The sequence below is a fragment of the Gobius niger genome (assembly GCF_951799975.1).
Source record: "Gobius niger genome assembly, chromosome: 21".
Taxonomy (NCBI): Eukaryota; Metazoa; Chordata; class Actinopteri; order Gobiiformes; family Gobiidae; genus Gobius; species Gobius niger.
In genome coordinates this window covers 9,476,060-9,503,602 of record NC_136872.1, presented here as the reverse complement: position 1 = coordinate 9,503,602, position 27,543 = coordinate 9,476,060, and the positions used below count along the sequence as shown (strand labels likewise).

Sequence of the window (27,543 nt, the reverse complement as noted above, 5' to 3'; positions counted from 1 at the left end):
CGAAAGTAGATATTTATTTTGAAATGCCCATTATTGAAAAGTTATGACGGACCTAAGAAAGACAGAACTTCCTCACTCTGTTGAAGTTTGACCAGTTTCTAAATTTACACTCAACCGGCGCGCTCCTTTATGAGCGACGACAACAAATCTTAAACGGCTTTCAGAGAATTATCATTTCAATGACACCGCTTCAAACTCTTCTGTAAAAAGCTCAAAGCCCCCAGCGCGCGAATAATTCCTTGTTCCGTTACCAAAGGCTTCTTTTCATGACTCGCTCTTGAACTTCCTTTTCACAAAAACAGACAGAAAAGTCAAATTAGCCCACATGCTGTGTGTCAGAGCAGAGTAAGCTTGAGTCATACCTGCACACTCCCCGTCGCAGATTACATGTGCAGAGGAAACCCACAGCGTTCAAAAATAACACGCCAACTTGCGACACGTCAAAAAGACAAATGAAATTACTTTTTGGGTTCGTTTCTGCTTTTTTCGCCCCGCGCTGACGTCTTCGGCCTCTTAAGTTTTGCTGAGTGCAGTCATAATTTCCACTCACATGATTTAAAAAAAAAACACACACACAATGACTAAAAGGTTACTGTTGCTCAAAGACCTGAAGTCACTTGAAGCCGGTGAACAGTGATTTGAGTTTGAGTTGGATCCGCTGTGACCCAGACGAGGACGAAACAGGAAGAAATGTCATTAATGCAGGAAGTGTCTGTTGTGTTGACCCAGTGCCAGTGTGCGGGCGCCTTTGACCTTTTTAACCAGAAAAAAGACCCGATTCCGAGCTGAGGAACTTGATGAGCCGATGATAGACGTTCCCTTCAAGTGCATAAAACAAACACTTTTTCAACAGTTCGCTAAAACGTTGCCGATGTTAATGCTCTTGAACGCGTTTAAACCTCTTACCCAGTGCGTTTTCTCCAGTTCAGTTCAACCCAACTAAAAGCTTCTCGACTGGAGCTCGCAGGCTTTAGGCCAGTGTACCCCCTCATTTGAAAGCTAAGACCTGATGATAAACTGATGGTGACTTTGTTGCCATGTTTATGTCACGTTTTTGTCTGGTTTTCATTTGTTTTTTTTGGTCTCGTTTTTCCTTTTAGTTGTGTTCTTACTCACTTGTTGTCCTTGCTTATTTACTTGCGTTTTTGTCACTTTTTAGTCGTGTTTTGACGCTTTTTTTATTGTGCTATTGTTGCTTCTCTGACATATTTTTGTTCCTTCTTTGTTGCATTGTGATAACTTTATTGCGGCTCTTTTTTTTGTTTTATTTAAAAGGGACTAGATGCAAGTTGGTCATTTTTATACTCACTACTGCCACCTCAGGTCTTCCTGCGTAACTGTAGTGTCTATATTAAGCTTTATTGTGTTGCTTTTCATGCACATTTTCAAGAAGACTTCAGATTTGGGTAAAGCCAATGTGAAGAGAAAGGGCTCGGTTCAGGCCACCGTTTTTTCATACTAACATATGTTCTTACCTGAGCTTAGACGAGTAGAAACGTACCCTGTCTGGTCTTTGTGCGTGTGCTCAGTCACGCAAAAAAACAAAGATGTTGTTAGCATTTGGCCTCTCCCAATGTTTTCCTATAGCTCCAAACGGGGGTGAATTTGGAAGTGACCACGCTCTTCCACAGGCACATACAAAGACCAGACAGTTACGCATCAACATAGCTCAGATAAGAACATATCTCAGTATAGAAAAACGGTGGACTGTGCCTTTAAGAGGTTAAAATCTGCACTGGGACTCTTGATTTTCAACAGAAATCAAATGCTTTTATTTCTTATAACTTTTCTAGAGTCCTACTACGCAATTGTCCCTCCAAAAAAAGCACCAAAAACAGTGCATTATGTCAAATGCTTGAGTGATGTTTCTTTCTAATGGCAGCAGTGAAAGACTTTCCCCGTTGCGGAGGATGTGGAAGCCGTTCCTGCTGCTGATAAAGTGTGTCAGTGCATCTTACATGCCATCAATAAACACACAGATAGCATGTCTCGCTGCCGATTAAGGCGTAAAACAGTGGGATGAGGCATTGGGAGACAAATAGAGGCATGAGAAAAAAGGCGCTGGGAAGACGCCGAGGGGCGAGGGAAAAGCGAGAGAAAGTGGAATGCGTGATTGGTGCAAGAGGCAGAAAGAGCTGGTGGAGGTGGAATAATTACAAAGCAGGGCAATCGATAAGGTTCCCACAGTGAGAACGCCGATGCCCGGGACGGCTAATGGATTCCAGACGGCTCCTCCACTCCCCCGCCTGCTCCTTCTGTTAAACCTCAGCCCCCCCTCCGATGCTAACGGGCCGCGCGGGAGGAAGGATACAGCGGGAAGCACGACTACAGACCGAGGGAAGAAAGATGGAGGTGATTGGTCGTTTGGTGGAGGAACCCAAACAAACATTGGTAACGGTGAAGCAGCGGAATAACGTACGCTTCTAAAAGATTTCAGATTTTCATTTGGAGGTCACAGGTGCGCGGGGGGTTCTGTGAAAAACCACCATCCTCATCGCCTCCGCGAAGTCGCACCTCCACGCCCTCCGTAAACACCAACAAGACAACGCAGGAAACCACAGCCATCTACTGCTGCATCGACTTGTGAATCCGCTTCTTGTTGCACCTCTGCGGGGCCCGTTCGAATGAGCGCGCAGGCCCCAGCAGGTGAAATCCAATACTTTTTTTAACCTCCGTGAGGCTGTCGCTCGCTGAAAGGTCGGGGGTCAATGGAGGGGAAGAGGAAGCTCAAAGTTAACAGGGACTTTTCCTTCATCCGCCACAACAACTCTCTCTTCCCCGGCTCCTTCCTCCAACGATTTCCTGCCCGCTATGGACATAATAGGAGAAATGAGATCAGGGGGTAAACACTATTAGTCCAAGCTATTAAGTCATTTTGTCGCGGTATAAACTCTGGAATCCCATTCACTGTTTAAGAGGGAACGTTTACGTGACGTCCCCTTGCATGCAGTGACTTTACCAGCCCCGGTATAGAAAGGAAAAACACGCAGTCACTAAAGCCTTCTTTATGAATGGGTCCTTTACGTTTGGCAGCATCTTCTCAGGAATCGGATAGGGCTATTAAAACAGCCAGCCAGCTCCTAGTAGCTTATCCTGGTGCTGTTATGAGTGTGTAAATGGGACAAGGCCAAAGAACTGGTCTCAGCCGGCCAGGACAGTCAAGTCAACCACCGGTCAGGACTGTAATTTAGAAGGAAGAACTTAAAGATCCACCAATTGAGCTTTTTTCAGTTCCAATACAAACAACAATGATCTTGTGAGTCCTCTGATACATTAAATGACGTGAGCCGTAACCAGCATCCTCAGAATGAACCGTGAATCGTACAAAAGAGCACAGATACACAGCTTCGCGTCATGGATGTGGTCTAGCCAAAGGCGAAGAACGCTTATTATGGGAATCACAATTTTTCCACTCTTTTTAGATGTTTTCTGGCACACAATAAGCATATAAAGCACACGCAAGTAAAGTCAAGTAAAAGTCGGGTCCCTTAATGTTTTGTCTCGTCCTTGCATTAAAAGATTAAGCAGATTGTTTAGTAGAGGTGAAGAACCAGCAGTCAAAGCTAACTGTTAGCATGTAGCATGAAGCTGACGTCAGGTTTGTTGTTAGCATTCTCAGTCATTTGTGTATTTATGAGCTGTTGAACCATTTTGCTCTTCTCCATGTCTCTGTGTCTTTATTTAGTAAAAAAAAACAAAAAAAAACATGCATAATTCAGTGTTTGATAAAGTAGCAGTGGGGTGATAGGAGAAAGAGATAGTTATTTTCCATGTTTGCTGTCCCCCTCTGGCAGCTTTAAACGTGTTCTCCGAGACGCCGTCTGCATCTATTGGGAAAAGGCACAAGTCAAAGAGCTGTCACCAACCAAAGCTCGTAAACCATTTGATGTCGTCTGTGTTCACAAAACCTGGTCCATTTTCAGCCCCAGAAGGATCCGATCTTAACGGACTGTTCCCTTCCATTTAATTTTACGCCCCGTGGCTGGCAGCAGCGCCTCTCTTTGTCAAAAGCCTCACTGGCTTGTGACTGACAGAATGACACGCCGAGTGCGAGCGAAAGTTTTCTGACAGGAGCCAGAAAAGTCGAATCCCACTCCTGCCATGTCAACGGTTTGTCAGACAGGGGAATTGTTTATGGGCCAATGTGAGCGCTATTTCGTAAGAAGGCTGGCACATTTCCCAAAAAAAAACAAAAAAACACTGTAGGTTTTCTTGCAAAGACAACATTATATTTTTCTACTGATTGTATTTATGATGATCTTCACAACCTATTGCAAATAAGTAACTTCATGGGGTACACAAAATCTCCCACGGTCACCCAAAGCGCAATAAGCAAAACCAATTTCTGTGCGTGAACTCGTATTTTGCTAGCTTATCAAAAGTCAACACCTCTAACAAGTTGCAGATACAACTTTTTGACACTGAGCGAAACTCCACACCCAGCCTCCCCTCAGGCCTCGTGCAAACACACATGCAACCACAAGCTCCCCAGTCAGAAGAAGCGTCGAGAGAGAGAGAGAAAAAAAAAAAATCTGCTTGTCAAATCTTGAAATCTGCAGAGAATTCTCCCCCTTTTACAAGGCAAAGCTGACATGGTCTACACTAGTGTTTCTGAATAGCATTAGCATTAGTTTTCTATTTTTATTGTTTCTTTCTCTACTAACCCAAGTCTGTTTATAGGTCTGTTTACAATTCAGAGCATAAATTCTGGCATTTGTTTTAGTGGACTACAGATGGAAATTAGCTACAGTCTGGTCCAATCCTCTTTGCTCTCGAGCTTAATGTAATTGTACATTGTTCTGTTGAATAAATACCGCTTTACGAACATTAAAGCTATCCAGCTTACTTACTTACAGAGTCCTGGCCCTTGAGTTGAAAACCCCTCTTCCCGCTGTTCTCTAAGGTCCTATGAGTGAAGATATTGTGCCAAAACAATCTCATTTAGACAGACATATTTTCAAATAGTGGCCAGGACCTCAGCCAAACCAATTTTATACTTTGAGCGGAGACCAGTGTGGCTTTTTGATATTTCAAAGTTCAGCTATTTACGTGCGCGCTGCTTCCGTACAAAGATGTGGCGTGTGGCGTGCTCCCTCTGACAGGTACTATGACATACGAGGCAGCGGTGACAGAGTGAAATGGCAGGGTCTATGAATAGAGCGTGGACCACACACACAACTCCCGCAGCAGGTCCGCACCAGGTTAACGCATGGCCGTGGAGGGGGGGGGGGGGGGGGGGGGGGTGTACAGTGTTAGCGTGTGTCGACACTGCGCGCGACCACGGGGGGCTGATTGAGCGAGTGTGAACCCGGGCTGCCGGGAAGACGCCCGGGTGTCTGACAGCTGTGACTGACAGTCCAAACAGCGCACAGGAGAAAGGAAGGCATCAACAGCACCCCAAAGACCACCCGACCCAAATATGTACCAAACATGTCCGTGGTGATACAGAGGAGGTACTTGTGTGTAAAGTTTGAGAACTTCTGTTGTATTACACGGTTAAATGACAAAGCTTTTTGATGCCATTTCATACCGAAACACTATATTTTTCACAAAAATGTATATGTATTTTTTTTTTAAGATTTGCAAAATCAATACCAAATTGTATACAATGGGCAACTTTTCAGCAAAAAATCTGTACAGTTTTAGTTTTGCACAATTTCTTTTTTTTTTTTGACAGAACTGTGCAGTAAAAAATACGGCTGGGACGATCTGGTCTTGTTGCGATACAATACGTATTACGATACTTAGGGGCCAATACGATACGTATTGCGATACAGTAAGTAAGAAAAACAAAACTAAACAGTTATAAACCAAATGCCACTTGTTAAGACTGTAAAGTGAATACCACACAAATTCAGTGCCGTGAAACTGTTCCTGAAGAAATATTACACTTAAAATTCTTGAAAGTATCGATACTTGGTATTGCAACAAAAGTGTATTTAGTGTCCCAGTCCTTGTAAAAATACAGTAGTTCAAATATGTGGTTATTTTCCAAGATGTTGAGATTAATGAAAGTCCTTTATTTGGCACAATTTAATGGCTTTGCCCCGCGGAAACCCAGTATATAACATTGTTTACTACTTTTTTCACAAATTCCACTGTTATTGGTTTTTACAGAAAATAAAGTAGTATCAGTATCGGATCAACCTTTCAAATCGAACAGAAAAACCCACAGTGTATTGCCTGCTTGAGCAGTATTGACAGATTACCAACAAAATTGCAAGACCGTAAAACATGCACTTGTAAAATGGAGTTTAGAGCATAATTCAAGAACCTTAAAATAACAACTAAACAGCCAGTAAATGAGTGAGGACTTGAACAAGCTCTTCCTCTAATTGCTTTATGTATCCCCCCCTGTCAATAAACACCTCCGGCAAAAGAAGGAACCACAAATCTGTTGAGGACGATCAATCACACGCCCTGCAGTCTGTAAACATGCCCACCACTTTCATTCGTGACATTCAATTTTTGTTTCTTCCTGGAAGTCCGTGAAATCCCCAGGGGGTAAAAGCACACAACACTCACGGATGCCGTTCACACACATCCTCAAGGTCAAGGGTTAGGGTATGACCTTGCTTGAGTCAACCGGCAGCAGGCGGCGGGCGGGAGCGAGGCGTCATGTGGTGCGGCTGACCAGAACGGAGGAGAGTCTTGAACTTTGCAGTATCTTGGGAAAAGATTAGCTTCTAAAGAAAAATGCCTTGGAAGTTCTTGACTTGAACTTTTTTTTCCAATGGCTGGAGCAACAAAAATACTCAAATAATGATGCTCTTGGATATACTTAAAACACAAGTTGTTAATCGAAACTGCAACACCCATCAGAAAAATCACAAAAACACCTTTACACGTCTGTCGTTCTCGCGTGCTAGCTCCATTTTGCAAAGGGACGGACAGCATTTAGACTCTTGGATGCACAGCCCGTGGAACAGTGCGGGCCTCAAACGGCCGAGTGAAAGATTAGGTCTATAAAGAGGTGTCTGGTTTCCCCGCCTCAGGGCTGATGGCAGATATCGCAGCTCACGCAGTGGCTGTACTGCTCATTATCAACACCGGCGCTCCCTCGGTGCGTCCTCTGGCCTTCCATCGCCGAGGGCCGCTCCGGTGACATCAAGCGCGAGCGCCGAGCCCTAAGCAGAGCCAAGTGGCTGTGAAGAAAGCCTTGTTCCAGGGGGACAAATTTGTTCAATATTCCAAAGCACGTTGGAAGAAATTGCTGTCGGTCATTCCCAGGTGTTGTAAATTGGACGCCTCCGAACACAAAGGAGCAGGGTAATGACTAGAAGCATGAAGAAATCCAATCATACAGTAGACTAGGGCTGCACAATATATCGCGAAATATATCGTATCGCGATATAAGCTGATGCAATATGAGTATCGCGAAAAGCCACAATATATCGCAACATCACCATAGCCTTCATCTGACTGAGATCGACCCAAACTCAAACTCATGCATTGAGTCATGTGTAAAAGTTCACTTTTAGTTTAACATTTACTAGCTTTGTTAAATTCTACCCTTGTTTTGGTCCTGATTGGGTGTTTTTTAAGTCTTCTTTTGACACAATTTGCTGTTTGGTGAAATATTGCAATAATATCGTTATCGCGATATTGCACAGCCGTATCGCATATCGCAAGTCACTTCAATATCGTGCAGCCCTACAGTAGACCTTCTGCCAGTCATTGGCTGCATCTCGCAAAGCTAAAGACATAATGCCTAAGCCAGTAAGCCTTGATGGTAGATGATCTTCTCTAGCCTTTCGTTGTCGTCTTTTGTTTTTTATGGGAAATCTTATTCATTCAAGACAAGATGCCTCTGAAAGACAAAAGATTCCTTGACTGACAAGTTGGAGTATGTAACATAGTCCATATCTTGCAAATCATCTATTCATAAAAATGTCACACACAAAAAAAGACAAACTTGCAGAAATACACTTTTCTTACACAAGTAAAAAGCTAATAATGATATTCTCAATGAAAATCAAAACCAGAATATAGGTGCTTTTGCTCATTAAAAACATTTTGACACGAACACCGAGCTCCTTGTTAAAAGTACCTACCGTGAGAGGCATTAACATCTATTCAAGACCAGACAGAGAAATAAGAGTGGAAATAACAAGTCTCGCCAGGCAAAGTGTTTGAGGGGACTTTGAAATGTAGAGAGAAATTTGGAAACGTGCGCCCGCTAGCTGCATTAGCACTGGCAGCCGGCTTGAAGAAGGAGAAGGAAAAAAAAGAAAAAAATACCTGAATACTGATGTCACGAGCGCAGCGCCAAGGTTTTTTTTTTTTGCTAGCTTTGGGACACGCTCACTTCCTCGGCAGCGCTGTGCCATTCTGTGTGTGGCTTCTATTACACACGCTTCTTTCAAGCACATATTTAATCATTGAGGAAAAACTGCGGGAGAGTTGCCAGCCAAGTTTGGGCACTAAAGCTTGTACCCTAAATCAAGCTTAGGACGTGAAGCGTGGAAGCTACAATGGCAGGAAAATGGGAGAGGGAGGGGGGGGGGATCCTTGACGACATCCAAGAAAGGAACAGCAACAGTTCTCTTCAGGTCCTGCTTTCTGATCCCGTCTGACACTTTCCTCTTTGTACACAAATTTTATAGCGCCCAGCTGCAGAGGGCAAACAAATTTATCGCCAGAAAGCTGTTATGGAACGACGTACGAGCAGACATGATCTTTTAGCGATGATTGATCGTCGCCGTATCTTTGAGTTTTGTCTCCGCCGTGACATTGGCGCGTTCTTTTTTTTTTGCGGCGAATCTTCGGATTCACCTCCAGATTTACAGGGCTCTCCTTCTCCTCTTGGCACTCGACCAAAGAGTGTCCCCCTCAGGTCCCATTAAATCACAGCAATCCTAGACAAAAGTGACGTAATTCGGAGCAACAGCCTGAGGTCGGAAAGGAGACGCGACCGGGAAATTGTGATAGAGCGTGACTTTTCGGCTCAAGAGAGTCAATGTTAAGATGTTTTCGGGGAGGGCAGCGAGACAAATCATGATCAAAATCGCAATTTGAACAGTCGTTATTAGCAAATTGACTTCTACAACAAACGGGTCTCATCTTAACTGCAATACTTGATAAATCGCCAGACCTTTAAGATGTTTTGCGTTGCCTTATGTCTTACACAAGTGGATCTCGTAGACATTGCTTCAGATCCATGAATGATGCAGATATGGTTTCACAACACGACATTCTGGAAAAAAGTCAGTGCATCTCGATGACCTTGAAATCACTGCAACGCCAGATCTTTCTGTTGCACTGCTGTTGCCATATTGTGAACACCGATGCTGCCCAACGCTTGAAAGTGCCGGTGTCAAAGTGGATATTAGCAAAGTGGAATGCGTACGGCGATTAGAAACATCAGAAAACGACTCGCACAAGTTGGCGCTCTGTTGCAGGGCTGTCCGACCCTGGGGGCTGACTGACTACAGATGGCAGAGGTCTGGTATCTGCCCCTCTACGTCCCGCTGGGGGCAGAATCAAGGGCAGGGTGGCTGTGTGTGTGGCTGGGTGGATCACATCAGTGCGCAAAGTGGCTGCTACACACACGCACACACACGCACAAACCCAAGCGCACTCAGAAAGCACCCGCTCCATCTGTCTTTGACATGGGAGAGCTTAATGACAGAGGCAGAAAAGCCAAAGAAAAGGCTTCCATGTCGGGTATCCCTCCCTTCCCTTCTTGCCCGCACAAACATCAATGCTCCATATGGACGAGCCTGGCATGCAATCAATACAGACATCTACACTCTGGTACGACGAGTAGGCCAGTTATGAATGATATACAGTTTCCAAAGTGCAATATGCGGCAAAAAACCCACATTATTGAAGGCTATTTAATGCCACTGTTACTATGACTCTAAAGCATGACATTTAGCTCTTTCAGTTAACCATATGCAGTAAATGTAATAGTCAGATGACAATAAAAAGCAACCTTGATTAGGAAAAAGCTTGTTAGTACTTTCAAGTAGGAGAGCAATAGGTAAAATTGGCAATAGGCAAATTGTAAAGTAGGGCGCACATATCCTGAATATGGGTGAGGAACATTTATAAAATGCAATATTTCTCATTCACATGCCACATATATCCACTAAGTAATGTGAAATATGAGCCTTTATGAGAAAATTAAAGAATGTTACAATGGGAATGTTACAATGGGCTGAGACAATCCACTTCTGTCACGATCCAATAGGTATTTCGACACTCTGGGGCCACTCCTATCGTATTGCGATACTCAGGGGCCGATCTGACACGTATCATGATACTCAGTGGTCGATCCGATACATATCACGATACTCAGGGGCTGATCTGATACGTATGATGATACTCAGGGGCTGATCTGATACGCATTGCTATAGAGTAAACAATTATAAGTAATAAGTTTACCTTAAAATGTGTAAACAGAAAACAGTCATGTGTTTATATTGAAAAGTGAAAAGGAGTGCAGGATAAAAATGCCTCCAAACACAAGTATTGAAAGTATTGTGATACTTCATAAAGCATCAATACTTGGTATTGCGGCAGAAAGTCTTGCAATCCGATCTTTTGTCCCAGGCCTAGTCATTTTATTTACATTAAACTGTATATTAAATTTGTATGACAAACTATCCAAGAAAGCGCTTAACCAACTTCAACATAGTCTTATTTTCTGGTTTGGTTCATAAATAGTGCAGTGCTTAGGGAAAATATCCACATTTTCTAATATTTGCCTCCTACCACCCACCTTAACGAGTGCATTTTCTCTCATTTGGCTTTACCCAAATCTAAAAGTCTTCTTGACTGGAGTTCCCAACCTATAGGTCTCATGGAGAAAGGGTGCTCGTTTCATGTCAGCCACAGTGTGCTCAACAGCAAAGAGTTTATTGGCAGATTTATTTTGCTTGCCAAGACAAAATTACTCAATTAAGGTAAAATATTCTTAATTTTAGTCATTTTACAACAAGATTATTGATCATTTTTGATTGGGAGATTGCTGGCTCCGGCTCGCAAAAGATTTCCCTTCATATCAAAATAAAGACACCTACAACAAAAACTTTTCCTGTTTCATACACTGACATCACGACAGGCTTGTAGACACAGGGCAAACCTCCCCTCCTCCTCTTCATGATTGCGCTACTGTAAATAGTACGTCTCAAATGATGTGAATAATGAAATTTCCAGAGTGCAGTTTGGAGCCGACTCGGGCTCGCAGACACGCTCCCTTGATGCTTGTTCTATCTTTAATGAAGTCTCCTTTGTGAATCCTGTTTTCTCCACGCTGCCTGCCACCTGGCTCTATTCAGGCCTCAGATAACACGGGTGCTACGGGGAGAGGCGGCGCACACAACACTTTGAACATGCATTACAGAGACGAGGCGGCGGGGAACCAATGAATGACTGAGGAGTATTACAGCATTACATAAAAGCTTCAGTTTCAACAAATGACTGAAAAGTAGACCTCGCCATTGCACCCAGGCCAAAACGCTGTGAAAGAAATGTCTACTGAAGAGGAGTTCAAGAGGGTGAAAAAAACGAGGAATCTCACTTGTCAAACTCTAAAAAATACAAATCTTTAGGGATTGCAAGCCAGGAGAAAGTTTCAGAATGGTCAGTGAAGGTCAAAACCAACTTCTACTTGCATTAACCTCTTAATTCCCACCTGAACCGAGCACATTTTCTCCAGCTTTACCCCCAACCCAAAAGCTTCTGGAAAAAAGGTGTGAAAATAGCGACAGAGCTGAGATGAAAACAAGGATGAAAATGTGAAAAAAGTGAGAAAAATTTGACAAAAAACTGAGAAAAATTTGACAAAAAATGGAGAAAAAATGGACGAAAAAGTGACAAAAAAATGGACAAAAAAGTGATACGAATTTGAAAAAAAAAATGCGAATAATTTGACGAAAAAGTGACAAAAACGTCCCGAAAATTTGACAAAAAAATTGAGAAAAAATTGACGAAAAAGTGACACAAATTTGACAAAAAAGTGATAAGAATTTGACAAAAAAAATGCGAATAATTTGACAAAAAAAGTGACAAAAAACTCCAGAAAATTTGACAAAAATGAGACGACTGCCCAACAAAAAAAAGTGATGAAAAAAAATATGATGATGTGAGGAAAAAGATCAATTTAGTTTTGTAGGTCTTAGCTTTCAAATGAGTTACACTGGCCTACAGGATTTGGGTAAAGCTGAACTGGAGAAAATGCTCTCGGTTCAGGCGGGAGTTAAGAGGTTTTAAAGGAGCTTAATGCTTAATCCTTAACCATAAATCTTGAAAATGAAAAAAAAAAGGCACATTCCTGACAGTCTGATCGACGACCAATTATTGTTTTCACCCCAAAGGCACATTATTTTCGTCAATATTTTCAGAACTTTCCGCTCCAAGTTTCCAAGCGCTAAACGTAAATTCAGGATACTCTGCTGCCTTTGACTCGCATTGTAAAAACTGAACCACAGCGGAGGGTCAAAATGAAAATCTTTCCCATTTTCGAAGCCAAATCCTCGGTTCGGTTTAGGCGCAAGACCAACCGAGTCAAAATTTCAATGGTGGACTGTTTTACAAGGACGATCTCAGGATGAATTCATGGCGCATCACACCTCAGGAAAAAAAAAAAAAAGTGTTAAAACATTTCAGACAGTTACTCGCCAAAGCGTCGCCAAAACAAGCCGCTGGTCGACACGCGGGTGCTATTTCCGCTTAAATTTGCTCTTCGCCCACGACTTTGGCACCGAACCAACTTCTTGAATCCCCCCCACCCCTTTCGAAAGCAGACCTAAGTATCAAGACAAACATGATCAGTGGGAATAGAAAGTATCAGATTGTGCAAATGACGAGACACAACGAGGTGAAGAAGAAGAAGAAGAAGTTTGTAATTGGGTCACGCATCCACTACAACTGTATTTTATTTTTTGAATGAGCACAAGGGAAGAAAAAATACCTGGCAGAGAAGCTGTTGAATCCTGAACAGCTCACACTGATTGCAAATTTCACATTAGCAATGCAGAGAGATGAAAGTGAGCGACGGGAGGAAGACCTGGAGGGGGGGCTGTTTTAAATAAATACAGCCACGGGAGACGAGAGCCGATATGCCGAGACCAGAGTGACCCCCACTGAATGAGACGGGCCGATCAAAAAGGAGAAGAAGAAGAAAAAAAAAGAAGAAGAAGAAATCTGGTGACAAGTCGAGTGGAGCCACGTCGAGGGGCTTGGGTTCGGGGGGTAAAGATGTCATGCGCTTTGTCGAGGGAGCGCTGTGAACCCTGAATGAACCGAGTGTTTTGGGCGCCCCCCGCTCCATCTTAACACCGTCGGGCTGATGAGTCACTGTTGGAACCAGAGAGGGGACCCGGGGGGGGTGAAGCATCGTGACGAGATGTGTTCATCGAGCGCGGATATGTTTACTGCGCAAAACGCCTGGAGTAAAAAAAAAAAAAAAAAAGTGGAAAAAAAAATCACAGGTACCTTTAGGGGGTAAGAGATACAGCAGAGACACGAGCTGCTGCGAGTGATGGAAAAGCAGGTGTTTAAGGCAGGGGTTCCCAACCGGGGGTACAAGGACCCCAGGGGGTATGCGAGCACTTAGCAATTATTTCAGATCTAAAAATGTGAAACTGAACACCTATTTCAATATGATTTTCAAAGAAACCGTTTTAGTGTTAGTGTTTAGAATAACACAAAAACACTAACAACTGCTAAATACCAATGAATCTGGGTTTGGCAAATCTTTTTCTAAATAATTGGCTTCACCAGCGAGTAAAGGGGTACTTTGAGTAGAAATGTACAACTCAAGGGATACGTGAGACAAAAAAAAACACACAGCTTTAGGTAGGGATGCACCGAGCCGATACTGATATCGGATATCTGAGTCGATACTGGAAAAAATACGGTATCGGGTATCGGCTACAGATATCCGATACTGAATCGATACCAGTTTTGGCTTTCATCGCTTTAAAACACAACTTTTACCACCTAAATCTAAGTGAATATGGTATATTATGCTTGTTATATATCATTTTAAAGCTAAGAACCTGGAGAATTCAATTGCTGATAGTTAGTTTTAACCTCTGCAAATGTATTTTTGATCGCCACTCTAGCAACGGTATGCTAAAGCTAGCGGGTGCATGCTAATGCCAACGAAAACTAATCAATGTTGTTCAGAAAGTATGATAGAAACACCTAAAGAAGTCTAATACAATAAAATAACCACTGCTAAAGCCGAGTGGTTGTATTTTAGTTTAAGAAATAACTGATCTAACATATTTGTAATGATCAACTTCTGGTGAGTTGTTTATATTCATGTAATATAAAAGGATAATTAGTGTAGAAAAGTCCAGTGATTCTTGTTTAATGTTCATCCATTGGTTTATCTATAGATATAAATCTATAGCGTCATGACAATAAAATATGACTTTATTGATCTTAAAATGGAGAAAAGAGTCGATTCAATTTTTCATTCAGAGAAAGACACTTTTAAGAAAGTCTCTAGGTATCGGTAAATATCGGATATCGGCAGCAAAAAAAGCTGGAACGGTGCATTTCTAGCTCGGGGTATGTCGGAGTGTGACAAAAATGTAACTTCATCAACATTTCTTTGTACTTCAAGCTTCAGTTCAACATGCTGATTTGAAACACGACCAGGAACATTAAATCCTTCCCAAAAATCACGCTGCCCTCGCGCCAATATTGATGGCACTTTGTATTTCAAACCAAGGTCCTCTGATCGAAACTGGATTCTCGCGTGATGAGCGTTAGCAAGTCTAATCAGAGACAAGGCCAGCGGTCCAATTGTTATTAATAAACCACAGCGACCACAAACTCTGAACATTTCCTCCTTTCCGTCAGTCGTATTAGATCAGAGAGCCGCTTTCAAAAGGCATGCTTTAACACGGGGGGAAATATTAGTCATAAATCTAGGCTGTGGGTTGTGATTTTGAAAAACGCTTGTTGTGGGAGACCAAACAAATGGTGAAAAGTCAGAGCTCATATTTCACTCTCGTGTCAAATGCTTTTGCTCGTGGATCAAATGTTGTCAGGGAATCTTGAAAACAAAAATCGCAAAACTAATCGAAATTACGAATCGCAGTCGTGCCGCTCCTTAGGATTATGCACAGCGCAGTCCATTTCTGAAACGGTGGTCCCGCTCTGGCCTACCTTGTTGCGGCCTTCCCCCTAAATTTCGCCCCCATTCATCTTCGGCAGACACTTATCCCCTGCTCGCAAGCACCGCCGCCGAATTTTTTACCTTGCTTACCAAAACGAGAGCAGCCCACGACAGCCTTTGACAACTTCAATACAGCGGGTGATTTATTACAAAGCCTCGCGCAAAAAAAAACAAAAAAAAAGCCTCAAATGACTCAAAGAAGAGGCTTGTGGATAGCAATGCGCTCGTACTGATACATTCATGTGGGTTGCCTTGTGTGCCAGGTAAACCGCTGTGTGTTTGGAAGATTAAAGCTGCCCAGAGTGTGTGTCCAGAGACAACAAAGGCCTGATAGTGGAGTCCCAAGTTAACCCTTACCTGGTGCCATATTGGGGAGCCTTTCCTGTTTGGCGAGTCAATATTGGAAGTCTATATTACGCACCAGTTCGTTGAAGGTCTGAGCTGCATTTACAACTTCTGTGAAAGGATTTCGCAGGCTGTCAACCGTTCGTGACAGACCGTTCTTTGAAACAATCAGCCGGCCTAAAAGATGGAACCATTTCGAAACATTGACTATATTACGAAAGAAACACGAAACCTTCTCATAGAACATCCAATCAATAAGATGTGTGCAAGTCCAGACAATCCACCTTCATCCAAAAAGGCTAGACTACATCTTATACAGTTTGATGGAAAATGGCTGCCCCTACAGTATTTTATTAGACTGTCACAATATGAATGGATGATTTATAAATTTCATCAACCACATGTTGTAATGTACATGGAAAAAAATATGCAGCCAATTAAAATAATTTACTGCACAGAAGCTGGCCGTATAGTGTGACCTTCCAGAGTCTATTACGTGGCTCTGGATGGCGAACACTTCCAGGCCTTTACTTCAGACAGAGCCAAGACTTTTTTTTTATATGTGGTTGTAGGCTTATGTGTGTTTTATAAGTGGCCGCTTTTGCTGACAAGTGTTGTGCAAGACCAACAAAACTGAAAAAGGGGTGGTCGATTCAAAGATATAATCCCTTAAATCAGACCAGTGAATACTTTTTATTTTTTTTCAAGTCTGTGTGTGTTTCTTGTAAAATCCTTGGACATGTGTCAACTCCAAACTAACCTCACTTTCAGCCAGCCCTCAAAGCCACCAAAAGGCCTTGGTGTGCTGCGAGCAAAGAGAAAATAGAATTCCTGGCAGAAAGAGAAGAGAGAAGCGTGACCTTTAGCCCACATGCTGCGAGACGATCCTCAGCAAACCCCAAATGAAAATGGGGACTGCCACACGCTTAGCAAAGACCGTGTCAGCGCTTGGTCTGTCTGGTTTCGCTGTTGTTGATCAGATGAGGAAAGGGGGTGGGCTGAGGCTTCTTGACACTTGCTCCTACTCAGACATGATGAAACTTAAAACAAAAGCCGAAAAGAAGAGACTGCGAGGTTGTGGTGGTGAGACTGCAGTGATGAACAGGGACCGACGGTCACTTTTTTTTTTGCAAAGGAAACCGATGCGTTTCCTCAATGAGCTCACGTCAAGCCTCGCGTACATTCTTCAGCGGCGCTTGCAAAACAATGGCAATGGTGGGGAACATCAAAACTGCAGCCGCAAGGGCGAGATGATCGACCACAACAAGTAAAACGCTTCTCTGCAGAGTGAAAATGAAAGAAAAAAAAAAAGAGCGGGCTGCATTGTTTCCTTAACCACGATCAATGGACTGTTCCATAAAAACGACACGCATGCCCATTACTTCATTGTGATTCTAAAGCGAAGGCCAGGAGCGGCTGACGTCGAAAGCCACAGGAATGCCACCGCGCGGATTCTTCGCCGCGGCTCTCCCCGGCAGCCTTACTCAAACAGGCAGACAATGCGGAGGAACGCTCGGAGATAAGAGTGGGCCCTTCCTTGGTTTCCCCGACCTCGTCCGTCCCGTGTTTGCCCGTCCCTGCGACTCCCCCGTGAGCTTATTTTTTCCTGGCACTCGATGCTCGTCTCGCTTGTCCTCTTTCCCCGACACGTCCCTTGCGCCGTGTCGTTACCTCTGCGGGCATCGGTCGTCTTGCCCGGGCAGACGCCGGCAGTGCCCTCCGCGGAGACTTCGCTTGTGATAAGTGAAATGGGCCGGAGAGAACGCCGTTTAGACAGAACATTTTACACGGTCAGGAAAGCACCAATTTACACACCAACTGTTTGTGTGTTGAAGTGTAATAACTTTAATAAAATGCATAGCTTCATTTACATGTGCTTGGCTCGAGTACATCGCAAGTCACTCATTCTTTGTGTTGAGAAAGTGAAGTTGTTTTATGACTGTGCTTCAAATCGTCTTCCAGGAAGCCTTACTACACTCTGCCGTATTGCCTCTGCCACTCCCTGCTCATCCATTACAGTGGTATGAGGCTGCAGCGGTGCTCGTGGCTTCGTTGGGGGTTTTCCCAACACGGGAGATCCTGTGTACATTAGGCTCCTTCCTCTTCGCGGACGGGCCGGCCTGCTGCTGCTGCTGCTGCTGCTGCTGCCGCTGCGGTGGCAGAGCAGATGAGCGTTCTGACGGCGGATGGGGGCTCCGACAATAGATCTGGGCTTGCAAGAGCACTGCTGTGGATAATAAGGCAATTATGTGGGCCAGCAGAATAAGAAAACAACACTTTCCTCTCTAAGCCGGCCTCTCTCTCTCTCTGGTGGATTCTCCCGAGAAGCTTAGGCAGCACTTTCTGGTATTGTATCAGAGAGATTATTAACAGTGAACTCCGCTGTGAATTAGCAACGGCAGAATATAGATTTATCCTCGTCATCTGTGCGGAGAAAAACAAGCTGAGACAGAGAGTTTGGTTGTATGGTTTTGTGAATTGTAAATAAAACATGGAAAACTACCGTGGGTCTCGGGCCGAGGGGATACGGCACAAAGGAAATCCCATAAACCTCAGCTTACACTAGAAATGTATGCTTTCCACCACGGCTGCACAATGTATCGCAATATTATACTTGATTTGGGGGTTTAACCAAGTATTGATCCACACAGGAAATTCCGCTGTCACAGTAACTTAATAGAATCTTTCCTATAAGTTAACAGCAATGTCACAAAGAGTAATAGGAAGAATGTTTTCTACTACTTACTCTATAATCACAATTTTCCTTGTCGTGCAGCCTAACTTGACCATTTAATGCAAGGAATATTGAAAAAACTGAATTGGTGAGCAGGATTGCCTTAAGACACTAAAGTACAAGTATATAAACTTTAGTATAAGCAAACAAGTATTAAAATAGTATCATTTTCAGTATACTTAAAGGAACACTGCGTAACATTTTGGACTATACTGTTGCCATTAGTGCAAAACATGCTCCTAATGACCAGCTCGACACAGAAAAATACTATTACTGCAGGGAATAATCAAAGAATGGATATGGATGGGGACCTAACCTATTTTAATCTCAAATTCTACTGACTTTAGTCACATCTCCATGGAGACGAGATGGAGATGTACCCACTCCTGGTAAAGTTACAGTCATGTCTGAGGAGAGCTGAGCCGCTCACAGCAAAGGCACATGTTTGTTTGTGCATTTATGAGGTATTTTTCCAATGATGAAATGATGTATCATATAATAAATGCTAGTATTTCAATTTTATTTATAAGTAAAATTCTACGCGGTGTGCCTTTAACATTCATTTGATAAAGCTAGCTCACGCTTCGGTTCGATTCACTGTGCAGTTCCCACGGTTCGTTGCAGGCGCAATATAAACCGTAGTTGTTTTCTACATAAAATAGGCAGTATTTTTCATCTCAGAATAAATTCTCGAAAACCAAAACAAAACCGTTGTGCTCTAAAGTAAAAATGTAAAAACTTAAAATAGGTCATGTGCTCGTTCATTTTTTTTTGTTTCACTTTCCATAGACGGCAGTTTAGAAGATGCACAGTGCAGCCCTTTTGATGAGAGGCTTGTGTTTGGATCCAGATTGGATCTTAAGTATTTGCACTGGATCCATCATTCACCGCAGCCTGGTCATCAGCAGGAGAATTACAAAGCCATGCAGATTTCATGTGCTTTTGGAGGACGTAAATATGCAGGTCTGGAGTGTCTACAGCCTTTAGTTTAGCGGTAAGTGATGAAACACATGTGCTCTGTTTGGGTGCGCACACACTCGCACCACAGAGCTTATGAATTAAAAAATCTAGGCTAAAACTTGCACCGTCATTTCAGTGCGATGCATGTTGTCAGAATTTAGCAACGTAGTGCATTGTTTCACCCCTACTATTGGGATTACTTGGGTGATGCAATCTTTATATTGCAAGAAGCTACACAAATGCACAATCACAGAGGTCTTGCAATTTTCCAAGACTTGTTTTGACACCATTTCATTAAAAAAAAGGATTATTAGAACTACGTGTGGAAATGATTCAAACAGCAACATCATTATCGCAATATTCAAGACAGTTATTGACTGGGGCCCAGGTAAATACTCCACTTACTGAGCAAAATTATAAATGATCAACACATGATTATTTCCATCTTGTCATCTGGTGAAACAGCCCACCAAATAAAAAAAAGCCACATTATGGGTAGTAAAAAACATGGCACGAAGAGGCAAGGCTGGGTGAAGTTGAATGAAAGTGAACAGGAGTCAGGCGGGGGAAGTTTTCTGAATGAAACATCTTGAATGCGGAGGGACAGTGGGGGTAAAAAAGTGCTGACACAGAACAAGCCGCCATTCCCCAGGCTCTTGCTCCAAAACACAGACATGAGACCAGGCTGCAAACCCAGTCAGTCGACAAGCCAAAAGACGCAGCCAGGTCCAAAATAAAGGGGAAGTGAAAAGGTAACGGTCTTCCAGCGCCTGTCATGTTAGGCCTGTGTTAACGCTCTTGTCCGCTCGCCTGCCTTGGCTGAGCGCAATGCGGCGCCAACACTAACACTGAGAGGGCTTTGGGCTTCTATCAAACATGACGCCAGGCTTGTTTTCAAAAACCACACTGGCTTTAAATTTGCATCGCAATGCTGTGTGCCGTGAACTACGGCGAACAGTAGTGACTATTGGGGAATTAAACCAACTATGAGCTCAGTCCAATGTGCTCCAAGTAAATAATAGCTCACGTATTACTGCTGTTGAAGAGGAAATTCAACAGACAGAGCCGTTTTGTTAAAGGAAAGTGAACCGTTTCACTTTGTTTAGGATTTCAACAAGTTTTGATTGATATCATCCAAATATGGCACATGTACCATTCATCTCTCAGGTAAAGATTCTTCAAAATGTGGTTGTTCTTTTAAGAGCAGTCATTCTACACTAGAGAGCTGCAATGAAAAATTAATATACGTGAAAACTAGTTTCAAAACTCATGATGATTACCTCAAAAAGACTTTTAAATCCAATGGGCACATAAAGACTGAACTGAAACTCCGGGTCCAGTAAAAAGTTGAATATTGTGTTCCACAAATGTACTGTTTGGGTGGACATTTGTAAAGACACTCTTCATTCACAAAAGCATCCATGTGGATTTGGCCTAGGTCTCCCACTTTCTCCAGTCTTGCACGGGAGGAATGCAAAAAGCAAAAGTACATCCTGTGATGGTGTATCTGGTTTTCAGACCATGGCCGTGGACCAAGTCGGGAAAAAGGACGCCGCTTTGGAGCCGGTCCAAGTTTGAATCAAACCAGAGAAAAATGCGGTTTCTCTGCCCTGAGGTGTCTTGTGCGGTCGCTCCCTTGAGACACACAGACACAAAAACGCCCTCCTCCGTCACTGCAGAACAAGCCGAATCTGAAACTGAAGGCTTCGGGGGGAGAGTTCAATCATGTGGAGTAATAGATATACGCACAGACTTCCAAAACAATAGGCTACTGTACCCAGGAGAATCACTGCCCCTCAAGACGTCTGGCAGTGGCACTTCTGCATCGGTGCTGTGCCGGCTGCTTCCCCCTCTGGCTTGTTGCCGATGCACTTTGAAAGGTTTTACAGTTCTGAATGGGAGCAGGGCAGCTCTGGAGGTGACGAATCAGGGAACTTGGACCTTCACACCAAAGGAAGCCAGACAAGTCTACGCACTTAAGCCGACGAGAACATAGTCGCCAGAGTGCGGTTTTGTCAAGACTAAAGTCTGATTTCTACATGGCTCACAATGCAAAGATTCGTGGTGAGTGGGGGGAAAAATCTTAGCGCTAAAACTTTGTAGCGGATCTCAGCTACCATTGTATGAGAGCAGCTGTGATAGCAAATCGGAGTAGGTCGTTTATTCGGTTGACTCTGTGCGCATGCAAAGCAGTTCACTATAATATGACAATTTAGACTCCTCATTTGCAAAACTTGAAAGACTGGACATTGACAATCCAATTTAAGTCCAACTGCTAACTGATCAAAGCAAAGTCAGAACGGGAGAAATTGCGGGAGGAGAAAACGGACTGAAACTGTTGAATGTAGTAGTTATGATGAAACGGCAGAGCTCTCTTAGCTGCCGCACTGTAGAAAGTGATTTGTACAGTATGGCGTGCTTTTAAAGTTACCGTTTATCTCCTCATGATTCAAGTAAAGGTAGATTCTGGGACGATTGGGTTTGCCTTTTGGGAATCGTACTCCAATCTCCAGGGACAAGAATACTCCAACCCTGATCAGAAAGTTGTGTTTAGTTGTGTGTTAGCCGCCTGTGTGCGAGTGTGTGCGTGTATTTGGATGGACCAGACGCCTTTGAGGGACTCTTTAAACTCTAGCCCACCATAAAGGTCAGCGCTTCGACATCTGCTGCTCCCTCTGAACCTGTCTTTTCATAAAGGCGAGCCGGGGAAGAGGAGAGGACCCGGGGGAGGACATGCCTGCGCGCGCACACACTTTTCCACCCTCCACTCACCTCCGTATCAGCGGCGGCTCAGAGCGCGCGTGCACTCGCCTCAGAAGGTACAACACGCGTTTGTGGTGCAGAGAAAGGCCCGGCGGTATCGTTACAGGAGAAAGGAGACGCCCAGGTTTTTTGGCTCAAAGACAAACACTGAGGTGGGGAGGGTGCAGGGGGTGGTGGTGGAAGGATGACCAGGCAGGAGCTAAATGGAATCCCGCCCCCCGAGGGAACAGTGAATCCAGAGAGTGGTGTTGAAATAAGTGAATCATGCTTTTATCATCCCAGGTGAACAGAGGTGCTCTTTCAGCTATTACACTACAGATTTCTGGCAGCAGCGGCGGGCAGCCAGTATGAAAGCAACACTGTCTTTTCCCGAGCATTTTGTTTTATTTCGCCTTCAACAACAACACAGTAAAAGAGGCAGTGAAATTAAAAAGTAACATGGGACAGGTAAGATTTGTGCGCAGTCAGCTACACTGGCTGGAATAATCCAGCCTTTGATTCCCGAAGCACTCAGAGTACATTACAGCCATCTATCACTTACAAGAAGTCACACTCACAATGTTTGCATTGAAACCACAGGAAACATTATAAAGCAATAAAAGAAATGTCAAGCACCAGTCCACATTACTATTGATCATTTAATAAATAATTATTTCAATGACTGTTTTACCAAACTAGTGTTCACAGTTCAGAGATGCTTGGTAAAATGAAATGCAATGTAACTGAAATGATATAATAGTGCCAAAATGTAAATAATGGCAATGACGTGCATTGGACAAGGGCAGTAAACTATGGTTTCAGTTAAGGTTTAGTGGATTTTTTTGTCTAAAATAGCGCTCATCAATGCAGCCTTGGTTAAACAGTATGATGCAATAACTGCAAAAACAGAGTCTGCCAAAATGGCACAAGTACTTCTCCTTTAATTCAAACTGGCGAAATGTCCAGCAAATGTGACCAAAAGTAAAACTTACATTTGCACCAAACTAACACATTCACACATGCGGTCTAGTCAAACTGACTGACCATTTATCCAGGCATAATCCCATTAGCAGTAGTGTTTGGAGCCCCTCCTTGTGCAAAGCCAGAAGCATTCAAAGCACTGTGGTCAGCCTGCGATGCCTTTGGCCGTTACAGTGACTGACCCACCGTCGGCTAATAAAGACCTCCTTATGGCACTTTAATTTTCGTTAAACCTCTTCAGCCCAAGCCAGCACACAAACACTGACCCCCACCCAGCAAAGAAACGGCACACAAACACTGACCCCCCCACCCAGCAGAAACAGCCGAACACACATGAATCTGCAGATATCATCTGGACAGGTGGCCAGCCACCCAGACCTGACCCGCCTGCCCTCTGCCTCCCCCTCACTCCCCCTCAACTGAAGCCAGTTCAGGTCTGCTGGAAAACCCCAAACGAACATGCAAACACCCCCTCCCCAGTCAGCACACACACCTCCAGCAAGGCTGCAAATGTCTGTTACCACCGAGCTGTCTGCTGGGATTATAGGGGCAACGCTGCTCAAATCTGCCCTGGGTGCAGAGACAACAGGGCATCAGAGACATCCAAATTGTCTCTGATATTATCTGATAAGTGAAATCACTAAATATCCCGGCAGATATTACAGGATGTAGCTTAGATTTATTACAATAAACGGCATATTGTCCCAGACCAGACATTTCGAGTTTGCATTTTTAGAGCGACAAACACAGACACTTCATCTCTGGGTCAGAATGACTCGAAAGTTTTGATAAATTCGCAGAGCTGATACAGCAGCGACACGAAGCTGCTTCCCTTTATCACTGTATTCTGTCCTTAGATGCACTCCACACCTTTGGATTCCATAGTTCGGGATTTCTATTGCTTTGCGTAATAATAAACAATGTTTAAGGCAAAACTGTCCCCGGTTTATCACACGAGCGAAGACTTAGATTGTGCATAAAATGACTGAGCCAGCCCCGCGCTCCAAGAATCTCTGCGAGCACGTTGCGTGCATAGGGAAGTGCTTCGTGTTGTCAATATTTCATAAACAGAGGCAAAAGAACGCCGTGCTCACAAAGCCGCAACGTGTTTCAGTCTCATATCGTTAGCTGGGCTCCATTATCGGACAGCTAGCTGTTTTAGTCTCAGTAGTAAACGTGCCGCTGGCCAAGCGCAGAGCACGTTTCGAAAACAAATGCAGGATTACATACAATAGGGGCGCTGCGTGCGCTAGTACTCGGGAAAATGTGTAGTATGAGGATAAACGCTCCGGGAACATGCTTCAAGTGCTGTGTAACACGCTGGTCACGCCGCTAGCTAGTTCTGCCTTGTCTTGGAAAAGACCACCGAGGGTGAAGTATCGCTTAGCGGGGCTAGCTCGCCAAACACTGCAGCAACAGTCAGCCCAGGCAAGAAACTGGGCAAAGGAAAAACACTCACACGCGAGCGCACTGGAACAAAGAAACCACTTATAGCTGCTAAAGTGTGAGCTGCAAATGAAAAACACAGCCGGTTACAACTTAGTGAATAAATCAAGGCCATTTCTGTCAGAATATCAAGTTCTAATTTGTTGAACTCCGTCCCCCAGTTCCAACCCCGAATCTCAGACTCACCCTGTCACAACAGGCGCCATCTTCCACAAACTCTCACAAAACTCCAATACTCGCGATATCCTTTCTCTCCCACAGTCCAACAATCCGCCGAGACAACACGCGCAGACTGAGGTGCGGGGACCAGGAGACACGGGAGAGGAAGGGGGTGGGTGAGGAAGATGAGGAAAGGGGAGGCGGCGGGAGAGAGAGAGTGAGCGAAAAGGGCAGACGCCACAACAACAGGCGTGGGAAACTTCCGAGATCGCGCGAGACCTGGAAAACTCTCATAATAGGCAAGCACTGGGGGGAGCGTCCCGTATCGCGAGAGTATCTTATAGTAGAGTAGTTGTTTATCTTGTGGGGCTGAAATACTATTCCCACGTGTTTAGCGGGTCATAAATTACACCACCAATGCGTTTAAAAAAAGACCAGGCAGGCTTCGTTTTCCCAGGCTTATAGAGTTATAGTACGAGTGTTTTATGGACTTTTGCCAGCTGCAAAGTGAAAATATTTCATTTTCCTCACTCCCTGCAAGTAGCTATGTAAACAATCATCAGAAGAGGGGGGGATCCCAAGGTCAAACAGTAAACGTGTTAGAATTAGTGGAGGGTTTCTGTGCACCAAATTGACATTTCCCATGGGTAACATTGGAGTTCCTGTTTAGAAAGTGGAAACAATGGTGTGAACACATGTGAATGAGCCATACAGGGGAGATTAGTGCACTGCCATCACATTGGGGAGTCCCATGACTTGCCCAAACTTTAGCCCAAGCACAAGGAAAGCTTTTATTTGTAAACTTTTAGGCTTTATCTTTCGTTTGACTGCAATTCCAAAAGTTTATCACTTACATTCCCACCGCAAAGAGGGTGCAGGGTGAGCTTTGTTTACTTGGGCGGGGCGGGAAAGCCATAAACTTTGGCTGGGTTGCTTACCCTAATTTAAATAACTTTGGCTTTTTTTATTCACATTAAAACTTACTATGAGCTTTCCCGACTTCAAAGAAAGCGAGTTGTTTACATGACCCGGCTGCGAAAGGCTGAAAAGAGATGGCTGTCCTAAGCAAAGAAGTGAATGAAGCCGGTCTAAGTGCAAAAGAAATGTTGCATAAATGATCTTCACTTTCTGAGGTAAAAAAAAAAAAAAAAAGGAACTGTAGAGTTCTCTGCGGGTTCGCATGAGAGTGTGTCTGGCCCGACGCCCGTTTTATGAAGACATCGAATCTGGGACCTGTGCCTGCCCTCAACCATTTTTCCTTTCCTTCTGCTCTTTTATAGTCAACAGACAACCTCTAGTTACACTCTGCGCGCAACTGCAAGGGGTGAAGCATAAAGTTCCCTGAAACAGCTGCACAAAAGACACAGGGCTGACTTTAGTTACTGCTCTTTCATTTTTGGAATAGACAGCTTTAAAGCAGATGCCCTGAACTCTCCGCTATATACGACTACAGCAACTCGCTGGTCCTTAAGACAAGTGGTATTTGTTTAATTCAAAAACTGGTTCACACCCTCAGATTTGGAAGGGTTTGCATGTTGTAGCACGTAGCCACCTGTTCTTTTTTAAAACTAAAGGGCCTCTCCATTCTGTAAAACAGTATCATGCAACAAGTTCAGGAAGTAAACTGTTCTCGCCCTTGTTTTGTGAAGACACAAAAACCCGACATCCTTGGAGAAAGTCTCAAATCAAATTTTGACCCTTGATTTCTTTCTCCTTTAGTTACTTTTTTGTTCCGCTTTATTGTTGCTAAGCTCAAAGGAGCCCCCTGTCTGCGCTCTATAATGCCCCGCTCTCTCATTAAGGCCAAAAACCATTTCTTTTAATAGAGACTCCAGCCAATTCAGGCAATCATGACTAAGCCATAAGCCTCTGGTTTATAAATCCATTCACTTGACTGCTTAAGCTCGCCGCTCACAAAGAATGCGACAGATTGGGAATTGCACAAAAAGGAAAGATGGCCATCCCGAGTGCGACCGGTATGCCCGCTATTTCGGTTATCTGCAGATTTGACCCACATAAGACAAGCGTGCACCGGATTCCACAGCGCAAAAAAGATAAAGTTCATTATGACTCGCTGCTAATTTGATCTTTATGCCTGGAAATTGGTCAAAAGACGAAAGCTAACCAATTAAAGTAGTGCGGTTTCCTCATTAGCAGTTCTGAACTTGAAGTCTTTTGTTGAAGCAAAATGAAGGGGGGGGTGGGGTGCCGTTTCCTGAAAATGAGTAAGAAGAAGTGACAGACAGAGTGATAGCAAGTCGAGCGACACTGGGTTAAAAGCTAGACAGACACGCGGCTGATAAACACAGACTTGAGTGATAGGAAATGAGAACATGGCACATTGCTAAACTCAAGCAGACTTCACACGACAACCCCTCGGTAAAACCATCCAGGGATGACGGTTCGGAGCAAGATTATGTGCATTTGGTGATTTGATGATTGATAATCGTGATGGATTAACCTGGACTCTAGCTAGCTGACTCTTATGATCTGGGGTTGCTGCAGATGGTCAGGTCTAGGTTCTTACAACACTGTCTGCCCAAAGAATGAGATCAGCTGATGACCTGAACATGCTAAACGACCAGGTTATTCCATCAATGAATCTCTTCTTCCCTGATGGCGAGGGCATATTCCAAGATGACAATGCCAGGATTCACCGGACTCACATTGTGAATCTTTTGACAGACCGTATAACCTTTTATTTGTGGTGACTTGTTTTGGTCAGGCAGTGTAATACTATTTTTATTCGTAAGCTTTAGATAGGCTATATATATATGCAATTCAGCGTTAACAATGACAGACAGACAGACAGACAGATAGACATTTTAATGATAGATGCTATGCTTTATTAGTGTTAAATCCTCCCACCCTTGCTACAACACCAGCCGCCTCCACTGAATAGAATAGCCTAAATGCAGTCCCAGCCAAGGAAAGTGGGCGTCCCCGAGCATCCTGGCCTCGCGTCCAGCTGTCCGAGCGACCAGGGAAAACCCACAGGGCGTCGGGGGTCAGACGGCTGGACGGAACGGGGTCC

General features: G+C 43.9%; 1 protein-coding gene and 1 long non-coding RNA gene across 2 annotated transcripts in view; one reads left to right on the top strand and one right to left on the bottom strand.

Annotated features, from left to right (window-relative positions):
• The window catches only part of rbpjb (recombination signal binding protein for immunoglobulin kappa J region b), a 42,309-nt gene extending 17,609 nt beyond the window's left edge, over positions 1-24,700 (bottom strand). Inside the window, exon 1 of the mRNA XM_079579833.1 lies at positions 24,537-24,700. Coding sequence (XP_079435959.1) covers positions 24,537-24,556 — 20 coding nt within the window. The 5' untranslated portion in view covers positions 24,557-24,700. The remainder of the gene's footprint in view (positions 1-24,536) is intronic.
• The window catches only part of LOC306980452, a 359,700-nt gene that overhangs the window by 282,326 nt on the left and 49,831 nt on the right, over positions 1-27,543 (top strand). The window lies entirely within an intron of this gene.